General features: G+C 52.6%; 2 protein-coding genes across 15 annotated transcripts in view; one reads left to right on the forward strand and one right to left on the reverse strand.

Moving 5' to 3' along the window:
• Nucleotides 1-1214: 1214 nt before the first annotated feature.
• Nucleotides 1215-5211, forward strand: BBLN (bublin coiled coil protein). The gene is made up of 2 exons (XM_017848240.1): nucleotides 1215-1503; nucleotides 4728-5211. Exons 1-2 carry the CDS (start codon nucleotides 1425-1427, stop codon nucleotides 4898-4900), a joined length of 252 nt encoding a protein of 83 aa, XP_017703729.1. The 5' UTR covers nucleotides 1215-1424; the 3' UTR covers nucleotides 4901-5211.
• A 2451-nt stretch (nucleotides 5212-7662) lies between these two features.
• CIZ1 (CDKN1A interacting zinc finger protein 1) overlaps nucleotides 7663-20127 on the reverse strand; it is a 26988-nt gene continuing 14523 nt past the window's right edge. For 13 of the 14 annotated variants that reach the window (XM_017848247.1, XM_017848251.1, XM_017848246.1 and 10 more), the window contains 7 exons: nucleotides 19499-19623; nucleotides 11949-12036; nucleotides 11337-11450; nucleotides 10986-11132; nucleotides 8696-8765; nucleotides 8359-8480; nucleotides 7663-8005 (listed from right to left, as the gene is read on the reverse strand). In XM_017848247.1, coding sequence (XP_017703736.1) covers nucleotides 7796-8005; nucleotides 8359-8480; nucleotides 8696-8765; nucleotides 10986-11132; nucleotides 11337-11450; nucleotides 11949-12036; nucleotides 19499-19623 — 876 coding nt within the window. In that variant the 3' untranslated portion in view covers nucleotides 7663-7795. Of the gene's footprint in view, nucleotides 8006-8358; nucleotides 8481-8695; nucleotides 8766-10985; nucleotides 11133-11336; nucleotides 11451-11553; nucleotides 11632-11948; nucleotides 12037-19498; nucleotides 19624-20127 lie in introns of all 14 variants that reach the window. The other variant, XM_017848254.1, reaches the window with a different exon arrangement.

Consider the following 20127-nt stretch of genomic DNA (forward strand, 5'->3'; position numbering starts at 1 on the left):
TTCTGCCTCCCGGTTCAAGTGATTCTCCTGCCTCAGCCTCCCGAGTAGCTGCGACTATAGGGGTGTGCCACCAAACCTGGCTAATTAAACTTTTTAAAAATTAATTAATTATTATTTTTAAAGACAAGAGTCTCACTCTGTCACCCAGGCTGTAGTGCAGTGGTGCAGTCATAGCTCACTGCAGCCTCGAACTCCTGGGCCCAGGTGATCCTCCTGCCTTAGCCTCCCAAGCAGCTGCGACTAAGGTGCATGCCACCAGGTCTGGCTAATTTTTTTGTATTTTCTGTAGAGACGGGGGGGCTGAGTGGGTGGGGGTGGGGGTGGGGTGTCTCACTATGTTTCCCAGGCTGGTCTCCAACTCTTAGGCTCAAGCAATCCTCCCACCTCAGCCTCCCAAAGCGCTGGGATTACAGGTGGGAGCCATCCTGCCTAATGTTCCTGTTTCTCTTGTCCAGAGCTGGAGTCCAGCCTGATTCCCACCCACAGGTTGTAACCAATGAGCCCTAAGAGAAGCGCTGAAGACCAGGAAGGCCCAGATCCAGGGGTAGGGGTGTTGGGTCCTCTCCATTGGGGTGCAGGCAGAGAGGCGAGGAGGAAGGAGACCCTTCGTGACTCTCAGCGAGGCTGTGAAGAGGAATGTCCTGAAGCCACAGGAGGTATGGAAACCCCGTTTCCAAGGCTGGGCCCAGTAGCTCATGCCTGTAACCCCAGCATTTTGGGAGGCCGAGGCGGGTGGATGGCTCGAGTTCAGGAGTTCGAGAGCAGCCTGGGCAACATGGCGAAACCCCTGTCTCCAAAAAATACAATAGCCGGCGTGGTGCACCCGCCTGTAGTCCAGCTACTCTGGAGGCTGAGGTGGGAGGATCGCTTCAGGCTGGGAGGCAGAGGTTGCAGTGAGCCGAGATCACCCCCCTGCATTCCAGCCTGGAAGACAGAGCCAGACCCTATCTCAAAAAATAACAAGGAAACCCGTTTTCGATTTCGCCCACGCGGAGAGGCCAAAGCAGCAGATGGGCTTGGGAGGTCTCCCGCCCCTCCTCCTGGACCTCTCTACTCCTGGGCTTTTCCAGGGGCAGCACCGTGGTGGCCCCGCCCAGCGCCCGGGAGACGGGCGAGGCCGGCGGCGGAATGGGCGGAGTTCGACTGTGAGGCAGGTGGAGGTGGGACTCTGGCGGTGGGGGCGGAGTCTGGACGTGTGGCGAGGGCGGAGTTCCGGCTGGGGGGCGGGGCGGGGCGGAGCGGGAGCTGCGGGATTCCGGCTTCAGGGGTGGGGCCCCGGCCTCTGGGCGGAGATCTGCTGCCGCGTTCCACCCTTCCGGCCCGGTGTTCTATCCACCGCCTCCACCTTCCATCCGGCGCCAGCTTTCGGCGCGACGGTCGCCGCGTTCCATCGTCGCGCGGCCCTTCGGGCGCCCGAGCCCGCAATGTCGGGCCCCAACGGGGACCTGGGGATGCCGGTGGAGGCGGGAGCGGAAGGCGAGGAGGATGGCTTCGGGGAAGCAGGTGACCCGAGGGGGCTGCTGGAGCAACCTTGCTTTTTCAGGGCTGCCCTCCCGGGAAGGGGAATCGGGATGGGGTCTTGGAAGGGAACAAAGAACCCACCCCATTCTGCCCCGAGTGGGTCCGGAGTTGTAGGTGCTGTCTCGGATGCAGGGCGAGCACCCGCGAGCCGGTCGCCAGCTCCGTGAGAGCTGCGGGTCACCGGTCCCCTTTTACAGATGGGGAAATTGAGGCAGCTTCGGGGACACTCGCCCTTGTGGGCCTTGCTCCACCACTTCCTTCAGTCCTGGGGGGGAGACCGAGGCACCTGAGGGAGGCAGGGTTAAGCTTGGCCGGCTTGGCTTAGCGGAGAGGCCGGGCCGGGGCGTAGGGTTGGGGGGGCGCGGGGGCGTCGCTCTGCCGAGTCAGCATCCCCAGCCACCTAGCTTTGCTGGTGTAGCCTCGCAGCCTTGCCAAATGTCAGCAGCTTACAGAGCAGCCTTTTGCGTGCTTACAAGTGCAGGGGTGGGGTGTGGAGAGAGAACCATCAGCTCCCTTCTCACATTCTTCAGCCTCAGTTTCCCCCTCTATAAAATAGGAATAATGATTAGTGTCTGCTGCACCGGGATGTGTCAGAATTAAATGCAAAAAATAAATGGAAAATGCTTAGCAGGTTCTAGCATGCAAGAGTTCAGTAAATGATTATTGTCCTTCTCTTTGGTAAGGACTGGCATGTTAAGGTACACTGAGGATTTAGTAAACGTGGTGTAAGTATGGCTCATGCTCTTTGGTTTGGGGTAACAGCTTTATTGAGCTATACAACTTACCCATTTAAACTGTACAGTTCAGTGGGCTTTTGTGTATTCCCAGGGCTATGCATCCATCACCACAATAGTTTCAGGTATGTTTGCACTGGGCAATGCTGTTGGGAGCATCAGGAAGAGCTTCCCAGGAGGTCACATTGAGTGGATGTTGGCAGACAGGACTTAGAACAGTGGTGTCCCAGGCAGAAGCAAAGGCTGGGAACTGGGAAGTACCCTTGACACAGATAAAGCCTGGCCTGGAGGGGTGTGGGGCACCTGCCTCCCCAATTCCTCCTCCCAGCCTGTATCCCAGGACACAGAATTCAAAATATTGATAATAATGATCATCCACTAAGTCCTTGCTGTGGCCAGATCCTGTCTGAACTCTTTTTTTTTTTGAATTGGAGTCTTGCTCTGTTGCCCAGGCTGGAGTACAGTGCATGATCCTGGCTCACTGCAACCTCTGCCTTCCGGGTTCAAGCGATTTTCATGCCTCAGCCTCCCGAGTAGCTGGGACTATAGGTGACTACCACGCCTGGCTATTTTTTTTTTTGAGATGGAGTCTCACTCTGTTGCCCAGGCTGGAGTGCAGTGGCCAGATCTCAGCTCACTGCAAGCTCTGCCTCCTGGGTTTACGCCATTCTCCTACCTCAGCCTCCCGAGTAGCTGGGACTACAGGAGCCTGCCACCTCGCCTGGCTAGCTTATTGTATTTTTTAGTAGAGACGGGGTTTCACCATGTTAGCCAGGATGGTCTCCATCTCCTGACCTCGTGATCCGCCCGTCTCGGCCTCCCAAAGTGCTGGGATTACAGGATTTTTACATATTTTTAGTAGAGACAGTGTTTCACCATTTGGCCAGGCTGGTCTCGAACTCCTGACCTCAGGTAATCCACCCGCCTTGGCTTCCCAAAGTGCTGGGATTACAGGCATGAGCCACCACGCTGGCCACTGTCTGAACTCTTGATATGTTTGAATCCTCACAACCACCCAGTTTATTTTCCCTTTTTTTCCAGAAAGGTACAACAACTTGCTGGGGTAAAGCAGAGCTGGAATTCAAACCCAAGTGCCCCTGACCTCCAAGTCCAATCCTGAGTTTCGACTCTGTTACCAACCTGGAGGATCCTGGGCAGGTTCCTTCGGAGGCCTTGGTTTCCCTAGCTATATACCACGAGGGGGTTGGACTTTAAGATGCAGCCAATTTCCCAGGACTCTCTCCTCTGTGAGGGTGGCTGGGAATGAGTGCTCTTTCCCAGAACACAGGCACAAGTGCACCCATAACCCAGATAGGCTCCTCCAGCTCCTCCACTGGCTGCTTCTCCCTTGGTCTCAAGCTGGCAGCTGAGTGTATCTGAGTCATGGACTGGCTCAGAACTGGGTCCCGCAGTGGGCACAGGCCCAGACCTGGAGTCCTCAGGGACACTGTGTTGCTGAGGAAGGCAGCCCTGGAGTGGCCGTGGAGGGGAGGGAGTGATGGTTTCTAGTGGAGACCGGGGAAGACTTCTTGGAGGAGGCATTTTGAGCTGGTCCTTGAAGGGCTGTTGTGGTTGAGGCATTCTAGGTTGCAGGGATAGTAGAGCAATGGCGGAGAGGCTGGAAAGTCAGAGGCTTCATTCATTCACTCACTCAGTCATTCAACAAATGCTTATTGCAAAACTGTGAGGGTACCAGGGAGCCAGCAGCGAACACAGGACCATTCACCTTTCATGGGGAAACAGAACAGCACTCAGATAAGCACAGCAGTCAATCCTGGAGAGGGTCGTGGAGGGCTGAGGAGGGCTAGGGGCTCAGCATAGAGGCCTGATGCAGTCTGGGGCATGGGGTGGGCTCCCGGTGGTGACATCCATACTGAGACTTGAAGGATGAGTGGGACTCATCCAGGAGGAGAGGAGGGAAGGAAGATGGGAGGACCCAGCACACTCCAGGCAGAGGCAGCAGCACATTCAAAGGGCCTGAGGTAGGTAAAGGCAGGTGTGAGAGAGGAAAGGAAGAGGCAGGGAGGCAGGGCTAGCTAGGAGGCAGGGGCTGAGAGACTCCGCTGGGTGTTTTACCCTGAGGGAGCCACAGAAGGGCTGGCGAACAGGGCCCATCTGGGGACAGAGGCCTTGAATGCCCAACTCAGGAATGTGGGCTCTGGCCACTAAGCAGCTGCTGCAGGAAGTGCAGAGACTTGGCACCTGGCAGGACTTCCCATGTAGGACACTGGCTCGCCACCCTGTGACCACCCTAACCCTAGAAAAAAGGATGCAGTACTACGGTGTCATTAATTCAAAGCCATTCCTCTTTTGGTATCCACCCACTTTCCAGACGGTGACACTGAGGCTCAGGAAGGAGTAGGGACTTGCACAAAGCCCTTTGGGAAGCAGGCTGGGAAACGGTGGAGGGAGGGTGGCCATTAGCCCCAAGGAGACACAGGATCTGGGCTCTGTCTTTCACATTCCTCCCAGAATACGCTGCCATCAATTCCATGCTGGACCAGATCAACTCCTGTCTGGACCACCTGGAGGAGAAGAACGACCACCTCCACGCCCGCCTCCAGGAGCTGCTGGAGTCCAACCGGCAGACACGCCTGGAGTTCCAGCAGCAGCTCGGGGAGGCCCCCGGTGATGCCAGCCCCTAGGCTCCAAGAGTCCCCAACTGGGACCCAACCCTGCCTCCCTGGGCTAGGCTCTGGCCTGGGTACTCACCCCCTGGCTTAGACACCTTCTCAAGGGCTGGTCTTCAGGGTCCCCTGGTGGGTCTGCCTACCTGGACCACCCTTCCTGCCTGGGCCTCCCCTTGGCTTACCTGGGCCAGCCCCCACCGCCTGGCATCCCCTCCTGGGGCCAAGAGTGGGCCTGCAACCCACCCACTTGCCTGCCCACCCAACTCCTGGGCACTCCCCACTCTGCCCAGGCCTTGAGTGTCCACATTAAATGGGTCTCCCACACGGCTGTGCCTCTCTCCTCTGTATCCCAGGATGAGAACCCCAGGAGCTGCTGGAGGTGAACAGGGCCATCTAGGTGTTCAGGTGTTGATCACGTACTGGCGGCTCAGAGGCCAGGTGGTGGGGCTGGGGTTCTTGGTCACCTGTACTTCTGGACACAGAAGGTGCAGGTGAGGGCAGGGCTTCCTCCCTACCTGGTACATTCCTGGCCAGCAGCTGCTTCCTAGCCCAGAAGCCCGGTTGAGGCTGCTGGGCAGGCTGTGGGGCCTTGTGTGATGCTCTCAGCCTCTCAGGGCACTAGGGCCTTTCGCCAAGACAGCCAACACCAAGACATGCTATGCAGCCTCCGCACTGCCCTCCTACTCCTGGCCTGTCTCCCCAGTAACAGGGTTGGGCTGGTCGTTTATGTCTCTGGGTCTTTCTAATGAGGAAATAGCGGAAGTAAAGGGCCAGCTCAGCCCGGGCCTCATCCACCCATGATTCATCTTAGGGCTGCCTGACCAGGAGGGCGGGGTGCCTGCTAGTGAACCAAGAAGAGAACCAGAGGGCCTGAGCAGCAAGGACCCCACTCCTGCACTCCAAAGGGTGCAGCTGGAGAGACAGGCCAGCACGGGCCAGAGAGGTCTGGGCCAGGTCAAATCCCAGCCACTTACCAACTGTGTGGCCTTCAGCAAGTCACCTGACCTTGCTAGGCCTCCAGCCAAAGGAACTTCCCTAGGTCTGATACGTTATTAAGAGGGAAACTTGGCCAGGCACAGTGGCTCACATCTATAATCCCAGCAGTTTGGAATGCCACGGTGGGCGGATTGCTCGAGCCCAGGAATTTGAGACCAGCCTGGGCAACATGGTGAAACACCATCTCTATCAAGAACATAAGAAAAATTACCGCCGGGCGCGGTGGCTCAAGCCTGTAATCCTAGCACTTTGGGAGGCCGAGACGGGCGGATCACGAGGTCAGGAGATCGAGACCATCCTGGCTAACATGGTGAAACCCCATCTCTACTAAAAAATACAAAATCTAGCCGGGCGAGGTGGCGGGTGCCTGTAGTCCCAGCTACTGCGGAGGCTGAGGCAGGAGAATGGCATAAACCTGGGAGGCGGAGCTTGCAGTGAGCTGAGATCCGGCCACTGCACTCCAGCCCGGGCAACAGAGCGAGACTCCGTCTCAAAAAAAAAAAAAAGAAAAGAAAATTACCCAGGCGTGATGGTGCACACCTGTGGTCCCAGCTACTCGGGAAGTTGAGCTGGGAGGATGGCTTAAGCCTGGGAGGCAGAGGTTGCAGTGAGCTGAGATTGGCACCACTGTACTCCAGTTTGAGCAACAGAGCCAGACCCTGCCTCAAAAGGATAAAAATGAGCCAGGTGTGGTGGCTCACGCCTGTAATCCCAGCACTTTGGGAGGCCAAGACAGGTGGATCATTTAAGGTCAGGAGTTCAAGACCAGTCTCACCAATATGGCGAAACCCGGTCTATACTAAAAATACAAAAAATTAGTTGAGAATGGTGGCATGCAATTGTAATCCCAGCTACTCAGGAGGCCAAGGTAGGAGAATCACTTGACCCTGGGAGGTGGAGGTTTTAGTGAGCCGAGATCGGGTCATTGCACTCCACCCTGAGAGACACAGTGAGACTCCATCTCAAAAAATAAATTTAAATTAAAAAAAAAATTTTTTTGAGATGGAATCCCCCAGGCTGGAGTGCAATGGCACGATCTCGGCTCACTGCAACCTCTGCCTCCCAGGTTGAAGCGATTCTCCTGCTTCACTGTCTCAGCCTCCCGAGTAGCTGGGATTACAGGTGCCCACCACCATGCCTGGCTTATTGTATTTTCAGTAGAGATGAGGTTTCTCCGTGTTAGCAAGGCTGGTCTCAAACTCCCAACCTCAGGTGATTGCCCACCCCAGCTTCCCAAAGTGCTGGGATTACAGGCGTGAGCCACCGCACCTGGCTCAAAAATTAAAAAAATTTTTTTTTTGAGATGGAGTCTCACTCTTTTGCCCACGCTAGAGTGCAGTGGCGCCATCTCGGCTCACTGCAACGTCTGCTTCCAGGGTTCAAGCAATTCTCTCTGCCTCAGCCTCCCGAGTAGTTGGGATTACAGGTGCCCGCCACAACACCCAGCTAATTTTTGTATTTTTTAGTGGAGATGGGGTTTCGCCATGTTGGCCAGGTTGGTCTTGAACTCCTGACCTCAGGTGATCCACCCGCCTCAGCCTCCCAAAGTGCTGGGATTACAGGCATGAGCCACTGCGCCCAGCCTAAAACTTTTTTTAAAAGAGGGAAACTGAAGTTCAGACAGGTGAAGTGCCTTGTGATCCAGAGTCCCTGGTTCCCAGGGAGCCTGTCTGGCCTTCTGGTTCTGCCACCACATGGCCCAGAGAGGCTGGGTGCTGGCTGAGAGCTGGCTGGGGTGCCCCCCTTCCCCTGTCCACCCAGACAGAAGTACTGGTGGGAACTGCACAGCCAAACTACCTTGTTTTATTGGATTTTGAGTAAAAACACGAACCATGTCAAAGTTTCCAGGCAGACTCCTAAAAAGCATTAGCAGATTTGGACCCAGGCAGGCCGGGGGACAGGGAGGTCCCTCTATCAGGTTTTAAGGCGGGTTGAGCGCCGAGGTAGTGGGGGCTGGGAGGGTCGAGCCGTCACCTTGCTGGGTGTTTTGTCCTGGGTGTTGGGCTGGGAGGGTGGGCGGCCGCTGGAGGTGAACAGGGCTGTCAAAGCGTTCCGGGCGTTGATTGCGCACCGGCGGCTCACAGGTCGGGTGGTGGGGCTGGGGTTCTTGGCCGCCTTGTATTTCTGGATACAGAAGGTGCAGGTAAGGTCAGGGTCTCCTCCCTACATGGTATGCTCCTGGCCAGCAGCTACTTCCCCAGCTCTGGCTGAGACAGTATTAGTACACTCTGTGACCCTGCGTGATGCACTCAGCCTCTCTGGGCCGAGGCTCTGGAGCTAACAGCCTCGCACTCAGCAGCCCCTTGAACAATAAGAGCCCAACCCCACCCCAGCTCTAATTTTCTCCCTGTTGGTGCAGGGGTGGTGTCCTGGGGTTGAGGCCCAGCACAAGAAGGGGTGGCCACTAGCCACCCAGATCAGCTTGGATATGACTGAGTCTGTGGCCATGGGAGGACAGGGCAGGATGTCCAGCTCACCTGCAGGTTCTCAAAGTGACCCAAGGACTTGCAGTGGGAGAGCTGTGCCCCTGAGTTGCTGTGATAGAACTTGTGGCAGATGCGGCAGACGTAGCCCATCACGGGTACCAGGAAGTCCACACCTGTAGGACGGGATGGCAGGGTCTGCACTCGCATCCCTGTACCAGCGAGGTGTCCCTCCCTCTCTAGGGGACCATGTGTGCCCCGACCCTCTAGGCAGGAGCAGAAGAGAAGGCTTCTCAGCCAGAATGCCATGGCCGGAATCTTGGGAGGGTCACGTGGAGGCTGGGCCCAAGGGCTGAAGCTCTTGCAGGTGGGCTTGGGGCTGGGGCCTTACCATATGCAGTATTGGGGCTGTAGGTCTCCGAGCCCTTCCACTCCTCTCTGGATATGTCTCTGGACCTCACCTGAAAACATGCAAGCATGAGCCTCGGATCTGGCTTCCCCTAGACACCGCCCAGACACAGGTCAGGGGCCTGGAGCCCCCCATTGCCCTTGGACACACAGAATCCCCTCGATTTCCAGGAGGTAGTAGGTGGCATTCTCTTGAGTCTTTGCACATGATGATCCTGCCTCCCAGAGTGCTCTTCCCAATCTATACTTTCTAGACTCTGTTCAACTAGCCCCCTCCTCCAGGAAGTCCTCCTGCTCCTACAGGGGCCATAATCCATGCCAGGTGTGCCCAAGATATCATGTGTCATCTGATTGAATCCTCATAACAACCCTATATGGCTACACCCATTTTACTAAGAAGAAACTGAGGCCCAGGGACATTAACTCACTTGTCTAGGGTTGCACAGCTGGTTTGCGGAGGAGCTGGGCAGGGAACCCTGTAGGTCTAAGCCATAGTTCACACTCAACCATGAGCCCCCTGCTAGCTCCCTAAGGTCCTATCCAATACTGCAGTGACCTTGGTCCTAGGGGGTGGGTTCAGGGGATCAAAGACTCTGCATTTCACCTGCTGGATGTGAGCCCCTTCCAGATGAGGTCATCTGACTCTGGCCATGTCAGTCCTAGCAGGTCTAGCAGTGCCCTCCACCACTCACCAAACAAATGTGGCTTCCAAGAAGGACAACCACCCCCGTTTGCTAAGCCCTTCCTAGGACCAAGCTGTGGGCCCTGGGTTTCCCTTATTGTCCAAGTTCAGATTGTTATTTCTGAGCAGAAGCAACTGAGGCTCAGAGAGGCCAAGTGGCTTGCCTGAGATTCTGTTGCTACTGAGGAAGGAAGATGGGCCTCATACTACCCTGCCTAGGACTGCAGGCCACCCCCACAACGCTTCCTCCCCAGCCCCTTCATACCCCACTGTGACCGCCACAGCCTATAAGCAGCCCCAGCTGGCCCCTGGACTGTAACTGGGGCAGCCTCGGTGAGGGCAAGGACCAGGCCTTGGCCCTCATGGGTCCCTGTGTCCAGCACCAGGGCCTGACCCAGAAGACGCTCTCTGGAAACGTGCTAAACTGCAAAGAATCTGGCTGGGCACGGTGGCTCATGCCTGTAATCCCATCACTTTGGGAGGTCAAGGTGGGTGGATCACCTGAGGTCAGCAGTTCGAGACCAGCCTGGTCAACATGGTAAAACCCTGTCTCTACTAAAAATACAAAAATTAGCCAGGCATGGTGGCAGGTGCCTGTGATCCCAGCTACTTGGGAGGCTGAGGCATGAGAATTTGCGTGAACCCAGGAGGTGGAGGTTGCAGTGAACCAAGATCACACCATTGCACTCCAGCCTGGGCGACAGAGCAAGACTCCGTCTCAAAATAAAATAAAACTGCAAAGATTCCAAGCTCCTCCAGCGCCTCATTGATGGGAGACAGGGTAGCTGCGGCACTGGAAACGTGGACTCTGAAGTTTCACTTCGTGCCATCCAATCTGATGAGATTCAGCCAGGATAGTGCTTAGTACACACGCCTGGAACACAGTAAGTGCCCAAAAAGATGTCTGTTGCTGGCCGGGTGCGGTGGCTCACGCCTGTAATCCCAGCACTTTGGGAGGCCGAGGCAGGTGAATCACAAGGTCAGGAGTTCAAGACCAGCCTGGCCAACATGGTGAAACCCCGTCTGTACTAAAAATACAAAAATAATTAGCTGGGCGTAGTGACAGGCACCTGTAATCCCAGGTACTCAGGAGGCTGAGGCAGGAGAATCGCTTGAACCTGGGAGGCAGAGGTTGCAGTGAGCTGAGATTGCACCATTGCACTCCAGCCCAGGCGACAGAGTGAGACTCTGTCTCAAAAATAAATAAATAAATAAATAAATAAATAAATAAATAAATAAAAAAAAGATGTCTGCTGCTGTCAGCCTCACCATTATCATCACTATCATCTGACTTTTCCTTTGCACACTACATAGTTTCCCACCTTGGTGCCTTTACTGATGCTGTTCCCTTTCCCTTCCTCCACACACGTCCAAATTTCAGTCAGGCTTTGCATATTTTAACTGCCACTCTCTAGTCATCATGCATAATTACATAGTCATGCAGAAGGCAGTTGACAGTAATAATCAGTTGTGGCATGCATTAGTGCCCACAGATGCCAGCCCAGTGTCTGGCCTCCGGGAGGTGGGATGAGGTCTGTTCTGGGCTGGGAATCCAGCACCGAGCCCGCCTCCCACACCCTCCCCCGAGCACCTGCTTGCAGAGTTCCTCCTCAACCTCGATCTCTTCTTCATCCTCATCATCCTCTTCCTCTTCATCACCCTCAAAGCAACCCACAGCGTCCACGGTAATGAAGTGGTCCTCATCTTGGCCAGCAATCTCCTTCTCAAGCGACTTCAGCTGCCCAGGGAGTAGGCAAGGGGCTCAGGTCAGCTCTGAACAGCCAAGGGGCCATGCCCTGCCCACCCCACCCCTCCCCTGACAGTCTCAATCCCTCCAGACCTGCTGTGAGTTTGGGCTGGGAAAAACCTCAACTTGCTGCGTGGCCTTGGCCAAGGCTCTGTACCTCTCTGGGCCCATGTCCTCTGAGGGAGCTCGGGTTACCTCCTTGGCTTTGTCCTTATGCCCCTGGGACTTCACGTGCTCCACAAACTTGCGAGGGGTTTTGAAGTAGCGGTTGCAAACGGTGCAGAAAGGTCGCAAGGATTGTTTGGCGATCTGGAAAAAGGCAGGCCGACCAAGCAGTGTCCCCAGGTGCAAGCCCCCTGACTAGCACCCAGGCAGGGCCCGGCAAGAGCTCACCTCCCCTGGGCAGGCCCACCATATCTGTAAGAAGCTGGGCTGTGCTCCACCCCTGCACTGGAACGTGGGCAAACACATCTCTTCGTGGTGTGGGTGGCTAAGAGATGCCATGGCAGATGGCAACACAGAGACAGGACAGACACAGAGAGAAGACGAGAGAGAGGGCAGCTGCCCAAATAACCTGTGAGCCCCATGGCTGAATGGCAGGGTGAGATGGTACCTGGCCTACACTGGACAGATGGGGAACCTGAAGCCCGAAGAAGAAACAAGACTGACTCATCCAGAACTGCATTGTGGGTTATGCGGGTGCAGGGGCAAAGAGGAACATTTACTTTCTTACTGGGACTCTGTGTTGCCTGGCCTCCGCTTGGAGACGGCAGTGCGGGTGCCACTGCAGCGTGCAGGCCCTCCTACCTTGTGGTCCTGTGTCCTGCGGTGTTGGATCAGGTCCCCCACGTAGTAGAGCTGGCAGGTGTTACACCAGCGCCTTGGTGGAGGCTCCCTGAATGACAACAGTCAAATCAAGTACAATGTGAAGCCAGAAAGACAGCAGCTGTCCGAGAGTGCTCCATAAGTGTAATGCCATTCCAATAGCAATTCCCACAGGATCTCTTACGGAAGCTTAACACAACGGTTCTGAGGTTCATCTGGATGAGTACTTAAGCAGAAATAACCCAGGAAACTTTAGGGGGAAGGGGAATGAAGCACTGGGGATGCCAACCTTTAAAATGAAAACCACAAGCTACAATAGATAAAACTGTGTAGTGTGATGTACATCCTGACACTGTATCAATAGGAAAGAATGGAAAGGCCTAACCAGGTTCAAATATTGGTAAGAATTCAGCTTCGCCAGCCTGGGCAACATGGCGAAACCCGTTCTCTAGCAAAAATACAAAAAATTAGCCAGGCATGATGGCTCATGCACCTGTGGTCCCAGATACTCAGGAGGCTGGGGTGGGACAATTGCTTGAGCCTGGGAGGCAGAAGTTGCAGTGAACTAAGATAGTGCTAACTAAGTGAACTAAGTGAACTAAGATACTGCACTCCAACCTGGGTGACAGAGTGAGACCCCCATCTCAAAAAAAAAAGAATTCAGCTTCTGATAAATTGGTATTGAAAAGCATAGATTATACAACAAGTTATGTCAGAACAATTTGTTGTCTACTTGGAGAAGAAAAGCCTTCTGCTTCCACCTTCCACCTTACTTGAAAATGAATTCTAGCTGAACTACCAGAGAGTCAGGCATAAAAATAAAAACCATACACTTTCAAAAAGGGAAGCCAGGCACAATGGCTCACACCTGTAATCCCAGTCCTCAAGGCAGGAGGACTGCTTGCACCCAGGAGTTTCAGACCAACCTGAGCAACATAGCAAGACCCCATCTCTATGAAACATAAAAAACATTAGCTGGGTTTGGTGGCACATGCCTATAGTCCTAGCTACTCAGAAGCTGAGGTGGGAGGATTGCTTGAGCCCAGGAGGTCAAGGCTGTGGTGAACCATGACTGTGCCACTGCAATCTAGCTGGGGCAACACAAGACACTGTTTCCAAAATAAATAATAAATAAATAAAAAGCGGGCCAGGCACAGTGGCTCATGCCTATAATCCCAGCACTTTGGGAGGCTGAGGCAGGAGGATCGCTTGAGCCCAGAAGTCCAAGACCAGCCTAGGCAACATAGTGAGATCTTGTCTCTATATAAAATAAAATGAGGCATGGTGGTGTGCACCTCTAGTCCTAGTTACCTGGAAAGTTGAGGTGTGAGAGTTACTTGAGCCCAGGAGGTTAAGGTTTTAGTGAGCCAAGATCACACCATTGCCCTCCAGCCTGGGTAACAGAGACCCGGTCTCAAAAAATAAAATAAAACAGGGTCGGGTGCAGTGGCTCATGCCTGTAATCCCAGCACTTTGGGGGGCCAAGGCAGGCACATCACAAGGTCAAGAGATCAAGACCAGCCTGACCAAGGCCGGGCATGATGGCTCACGCCTGTAATCCCAGCACTTTGGGAGGCAGAGGCGGGTGGATCATGAGGTCAGAAGATCGAGACCATCCTGGCTAACACAGTGAAACCCCATCTCTACTAAAAATACAAAAAAAATTAGCCAGGCATGGTGGCAGGCGCCTGTAGTCCCAGCTACTTAGGAGGCTGAGGCAGGAGAATGGTGTGAACAAAGGAGGCAGAGCTTGCAGTGAGCCGAGATTGCGCCACTGCACTCCAGCCTGGGTGACAGAGCGAGACTGTCTCAAAAAAAAAAAAAGACCAGCCTGACCAACATGGTGAAACCCAATCTCTACTAAGAATACAAAAAAAAAAAAAAAAAAAAAATTAGCCAGGGGGGGGGGCGGGGGCCTGTAATCCCACCTACTTGGGGGGCTGAGGCAGGAGAATCGCTTGAACCCGGGAAGCGGAGGTTGCAGTGAGCTGAGATCACGCCACTGCACTCCAGCCTGGGCAAAAGAGCAAGACTCCATCTCAGAAAATAAATAAATAAATAAATAAAATAATATTTTACAAGGGGAGAGCAACTATTTAATCTTGGGTTGGGAAAGATCATTCCAACATACAACATCAAAGCCAGAAATTATACAGGAAAAAACTGATAGATCCGACTGCATAAACATTTAAAACTTCTACATGTTGAAAGATATAAGAAAATTAAAAAGGGCCAGGTGCGGTGGCTCAAGCCTGTAATCCCAGCACTTTGGGAGGCCGAGACGGGCGGATCACGAGGTCAGGAGATCGAGACCATCCTGGCTAACACAGTGAAACCCCATCTCTACTGAAAAAAAATACAAAAAACTAGCCAGGCGAGGTGGCGGGCGCCTGTAGTCCCAGCTACTCGGGAGGCTGAGGCAGGAGAATGGCGTGAACCCAGGAGGCGGTGCTTGCAGTGAGCTGAGATCCGGCCACTGCACTCCAGCCCGGGCGACAGAGCGAGACTCCGTCCCAAAAAAAAAAAAAAAAAAAAAAAAAAAAAGGAAAAAAAATAAAAAAGAAGGGCCGGGGGCGGTGGCTCAAGCCTGTAATCCCAGCACTTTGGGAGGCCGNGAATTCATTCCGATCACATAAGTTGCACAAACTTGAAGCTGGTTTAACTACTATTGGATTATTTTAGTAGAGTTTAAAATAAAAATTTCTATCCTTGTTTACAAAATATAATTCACAGTGGCCTGGACCTAAAGGAAATGCTAAATGACTTCCAAGAGACCTTCAGAGCTAGGCTTCTATGACACTGGTATAGAAAAGTAGTAAAGTTTGTGCCATGTAAATAAAGGAATGCATTGCAACCAAAGAAAATCTTGCAATTTTCATTTCCATTTTTAATGTTGCTCAAAAGCCTCTTTCTATTGGGTCAATTCAATGCCTGTTGATTCTATATAGCATCCATGCTCAAGAGAAACAAAGAAAAATACTTTGTGTGTACAAAGGGGGCATTCCATTAGCAGCAAAGGAAAGCTCTGAAAAATTCAAATCAGACCTTGCAAGGTTTGGACCAGTCTACTTGCGTCACATAAAAAAGTAAACGGTAATGAAAACAATCTTCTGTTTCTGCATGCTGGATGTTGTGGGAAAAAAAAAAAGAAAATTAAAAAGCAAACAAACGTCAATGACAAGGGCTGTGCTATCACTGGCCAGAGTGTATCCTTTATGTAGGCGGCTTGCTAAACCAAGGCTGGGCATACCGCTGGTTCACGCCTGTAATCCCAGCACTTTGGGAGGAGGGTTCTTTGAGCTCAGGAGTTTTGAGGCTGCACTGAGCTGTGATCACGCCACTACACTCCAGCCTGCGTGACAGAGTGAGACACTGTCTCAAAAAAGAAGAAAGAAAAGCCAAATATATGTAAAACCCTGGCTGGGCGCGGTGGCTCACGCCTGTAATCCCAGGACTTTGGGAGGCCAAGGCAGGCGGATCACTGAGGTCAGGAGTTCAAGACCAGTCTGGCCAGCATGGCGAAACCCTGCCTCATACAAAAAAATTTTCCGGGCGTTGTGGCAGGCACCTGTAATCCCAGCTACTCAGGAGGCTGAGGCGGGAGAACTGCTTCGGGAGAACTGCTTGAACTGGGAGACAGAGGTTGCAGTGAGCCGAGATCGCGCCACTGTATTCCAGTCTGGGCAACAGAGCAAGACTCCGTCTCAAAAAAAAAAAAAAAAAAAAAGTGTCTGAATCAGTGAAAATAAGGACTCTCTATAAAATATGCAAGTACACAATTTTTTCATAAATTTTAGGGGCACATAACCCCATGTCCACTGAGAAAGCGCTGTAAGAGCTCTGCCGGGGAGGGTTGCTTAGAGACAGAAAGTGTTCGTGTTGTCATGTAGCATGAATCTGATTTTTATTTTTAAAGATTGTATAAATCCAGAAAGGCGCACAAGAAGAACTAGGTCAAAATGTAAGCAGTGTTTATCTCTGGGTAATGGGATTATGGGTGATTTTTATCTTCTTGTGTGTTTGTGTCCTTGTAGTTTCAAAACATTATATAATGAGCGAATTATTTTTATAATCAGAAAAAAATTTTTTTTAGTCAAAAAAGGCACATCAGCCACACAGTGAGAGTACCAGGTTTTAGGTTTTAGGATTTAGGGACACTTACTGTCCTCAGTAAAATCTTAATACTGCTGCAAGCAACACAATCACTTTAAAGCAGCTTGCTCCAGAGGGCAGCACTGCTGTGGAATTTTCCTTTTAAACACAGTTTTGTAAAGTTTGCATTTTTTTTTCTTAAAGAAATAGGGTCTCGCACTGTCATCCAGGCTGGAGTGCAGTGGCATGATCCAGGCTCACTGCAGCCTCCACCTCCTGGGCTCAAGCAGTCCTCCCACCTCAGCCTCCTAAGTAGCTGGGACTACAAGTGCACGCCACCAGGCCTGGCTAATTTTTTATAGTTTGTAGAGGCACAGGTCTCAGGATGGGCTGGTTTTGGACTCCTAAACTCAAGCAATACCCCCACCTCAGCCTCCCAAAGTGCTGGGATTATAGGTGTGAGCCACCATGCCAGTCTGGCTCTATTTTTTAATGTGCATTTTGATCTCTGTGAGAGAAAAACACAATAAATGAAGAAAGGGGGTGGGGAGAGAACATGGTCATCAAACAGGCGGATACCTTGTGCCAGTGTCATGTCTGAGGCTGCCCAGATATGGCCAAAGAAGGCCGGGCATGGTGGCTCACACCTGTAATCCCAGCACTTTGGGAGGCCAAGGCGGGCAGATCACGAGGTCAGGAGATCAAGATCATCCTGGCTAACATGGAGAATCCCTGTCTCTACTAAAAATACAAAAAAGTAGCCGGGTGTGGTGGCGGGCGCCTGCAGTCCCAGCTACTCGGGAGGCTGAGGCAGGAGAATGGTGTGAACCCGGGAGGCGGAGTTTGCAGTGAGCTGAGACTGCACCACTGCACTCTAGTCTGAGCAACAGAGCAAGATTCCGTCTCAAAAAAAAAAAAAAAGGCCAAGATTGGGGGATCACATGAAGCCAGCAGTTCGAGACCAGCCTGGGGCAACATGGTGAAACCCTATCTCTACTAAAAATACAAAAATTAGCCAGGCATGGTGGCACGCCTGTAATCCCAGCTACTTGGGAGGCTGAGGCGTGAGAATTGCTTGAACCCGGAAGCGGAGGTTGCAGTGAGCCATGATCATGCCACTACACTCTAGCCTGGGTGACACAGTGTGACTGTCTCAAGAAAAAAAAAAAAAGAAAAGAAATGGCTACGGTAGGCAAGGGCTTATTTCACAGCACCTGCCCTGTGGGCTTTGAGGAGGAAGGAGACAGGCACTCCCCCAGTTAGGGTATTGGGATCCAGCCTTCAGCCCCATTCCTGGGAACACCCCCCTCCCTTCCATGGGGAAATGTATTTCCATGTGATTTGGGTAGAGCTGGCCTGCCTAGGCCTAGCCAGTCAGAACACCCCATCCCTGGCCAGGGGATTGCTTCAGAAACGTGCACATAACCACAACCAAATTAACCAGCATTTTCCCTAGAAACTGTTCTGCTACTGCAGACACAGGTGACTGCCCTTCCTTGGAGGTGACTGTGCAGGGAGGCTGGGGCTGTGGGTACCTGGTGCTCACTGTAGTAAGAGATGGAGCCTCTCTAAGAAATGGTATCCCCTAGGTCCAGCTGTATCTCTTCCCTTCCCACTTACCTAAGCCACAAACGTTGCTCCTTTTTGCTCAAGCTAATTTCTGTCTTACAGAAATTAGAATTTTTTTCACTTACAACCGCAAAGAACCCCCATTGATGCAGGAGGACAGTATTGATGTCTTTGTGTTGGGGACTAAGGTGAGGTGGTCGTAGCTAGGGACTGGAGGGACTTTTTACATTTTTGTTGTTTTTGAGATGGAATCTTACTCTGTCACCCAGGCTGGAGTGCAGTGGTGTGATCTCAGCTCACTGCAACCTCTGCCCCCGGGTTCAAGCAATTCTGCCTCAGCCTCCCAAGTAGCTGGGATCACAGGCATGCACCACCATAACCAGCTAATTCTGTATTTTTAGTAGAGAAGCGGGTTCCACCATGTTGGCCAGACTGGTCTTGAACTCCTGACCTCAGGTGATCTGCCCACCTCAGCTTCCCAGAGTGCTAGGATTACAAGCCTGAGCCACTGCACCTGACCATAATGTTCTTGACCGCCTCGGGGCCAAGTAGGATTCAAGAGAAGACTTCATGGAGAGATATCATTGGGAGAGGGTTTGATAAATCCCCAACACCTGAAGTTTGTTAACAGCTTGTGCTAAGTATGTCTTTTTTAGTTTTCTTCTGTGTCACAAGATCTATTTTTATACAAACAACTCATTCTGCAGATGCAATTTTGAATCCTGTTTTACTTTGACATTGCATCACCTTTCCACATTATTATAAATTCCCCAGTTATCCTATGTGTTCATTGTTCCATGAGCTGGACGGGCTTTTTCACCATCTAACCAATCCCCTACTTTCGAGTATTTTAGATCATTTCCCGTTAGCTTTTTTTTTTTTTACCATGATACTAATAGCAAAGAACGTCTTGGTGAGTCATCATTCTCCTGTGTTTATGATTATTTCACCCAAGTAGGAAACTCTTCTCAACGTGAGAAACAGCTAACAGAGACGCAAGCTGCAGGCAAGCGGAGGTCACCAAGAGCCCTTCCTGTCCCCTCAGCCCCACCTGGAAGCTTCAAATCGTGACCTCTGTAAAATCAGGACAGAGCCCGTGACCACTGACTCAAGGGACCGTCCAGCCTATGAAAGTGTTTGATTTGCCCTCCATAGGGTTTGTTTTGTGTCAATTCTGAACTAGCTGTTAACGTTCTGAAATTGGGAGATTTCACATACAAACCTGGATTTCTGGATGCTTCTTAAAACTAAGAGATCTGGAGCTGAGAAGCAGCTGTCTCATGAGACAGAGCCTGTGTCCCAGCTGTGGCCCTAGCTAACATGGTCCTGCTGCTGAGATGACACGTCCCAGCCCTTGCACACCTTTACAACTGCCCACAGAGTCCTGAAAGCACCTCCGGCTGCCCGCCAGGCCTTCCCGCCCCAGTCTAGTTCCAGACCCCAAGAGGGCTGAAGTTTCTGATTAAACAGGCCCCCATGACAATGAAAGGGGGAGACACAGGGAAGCCCTAACCTCCAACCACAAAAGAACCTGATCCTCAGCCTTGTCACCCCACAGCGGGGTCAGCACATGTGCCGCAGGGGGCAGGGGTCTGTGCCACAACCTGTCCTCTCCCACAGGGATGGTCACACTGTTCCTGTCTAGAGGGAACCTTAAGAGACTGTCATGAATTCTTGCACTATGTCCCTCACCAAGCCATGTTACAGGCAGGGAAAACTGAGGTTCAAGGTCACACAGTTAACAGTGTGAGGAGGCCTGGCTGGCGGCGGCAATGCTTAATCCAAAGGTAGACCCTGCAGACGGCAGATTCAGGCCCTGGCTGACGAGACCGCCTACCCCCAACGCAGAGCTTCCACGATCCCCCACTCACTCATCCTCTGTCTCCAGGACATCCCGGGGCACGGGCAGCAGGGACAGGAGGCAGGCTTGGCTCATGTGCTGGATCTCCCCTAGCCGCTGCTGGTGCTGAGGCTCCGACATGTGGTCCTGGAACTCCTGCAGCAGGAGGGAGTGAGGGATGGGCCTGGGGTGTGAGCCCGGAACAGTGGGCAAGGCTGGGGCCTGGGGAGGCAGACCCCAACCTCATCACTCTGAGCCCATTTCTCTCACCACACATTTCTCTCTTGTGTAGGCTGGAGCAGGCACGATAAACTGAGACACAGGGCACATGCCAGCCCAAGCTTCTGCCCCTCCCAGAGGATGTGTGAGTGCCTCAAAGACAAGCAGCAGCCTGGTTAGCATCCAGGTCTCCAAGGCTCTGCCAGGTGAGGCACAGAGTAACACAGCTCACAGCACAAGAGTAGTAATAATACAAGTACAACGCGATCATGATTACTGCTACACTCACTTTGGGCCAGGCCTGCGCTCAGGACTCCAACGTCACATTGGTGACTCCCCAGAACCACCCAGTGAGGTAGATTCTAAACGTTTCTTTCTTTCTTTCTTTCCTTTCTTTCTTCCTTTCTTTCTTTCTTTTCCCCTCCCCTCCCCTCCCCTCCC

This window comes from Rhinopithecus bieti, unplaced genomic scaffold (assembly GCF_001698545.2).
Source record: "Rhinopithecus bieti isolate Rb0 unplaced genomic scaffold, ASM169854v2 scaffold_29388, whole genome shotgun sequence".
Taxonomy (NCBI): domain Eukaryota; kingdom Metazoa; phylum Chordata; class Mammalia; order Primates; family Cercopithecidae; genus Rhinopithecus; species Rhinopithecus bieti.

Excerpts from the sequence above, each read along its gene's own strand:
- BBLN (XM_017848240.1), top strand. The coding sequence starts at position 1,425 with ATGTCGGGCCCCAACGGGGACCTGGGGATGCCGGTGGAGGCGGGAGCG. Across the intron at positions 1,504-4,727 it reads GGATGGCTTCGGGGAAGCAG|AATACGCTGCCATCAATTCC; the intron begins GTGACCCGAGGG and ends CATTCCTCCCAG.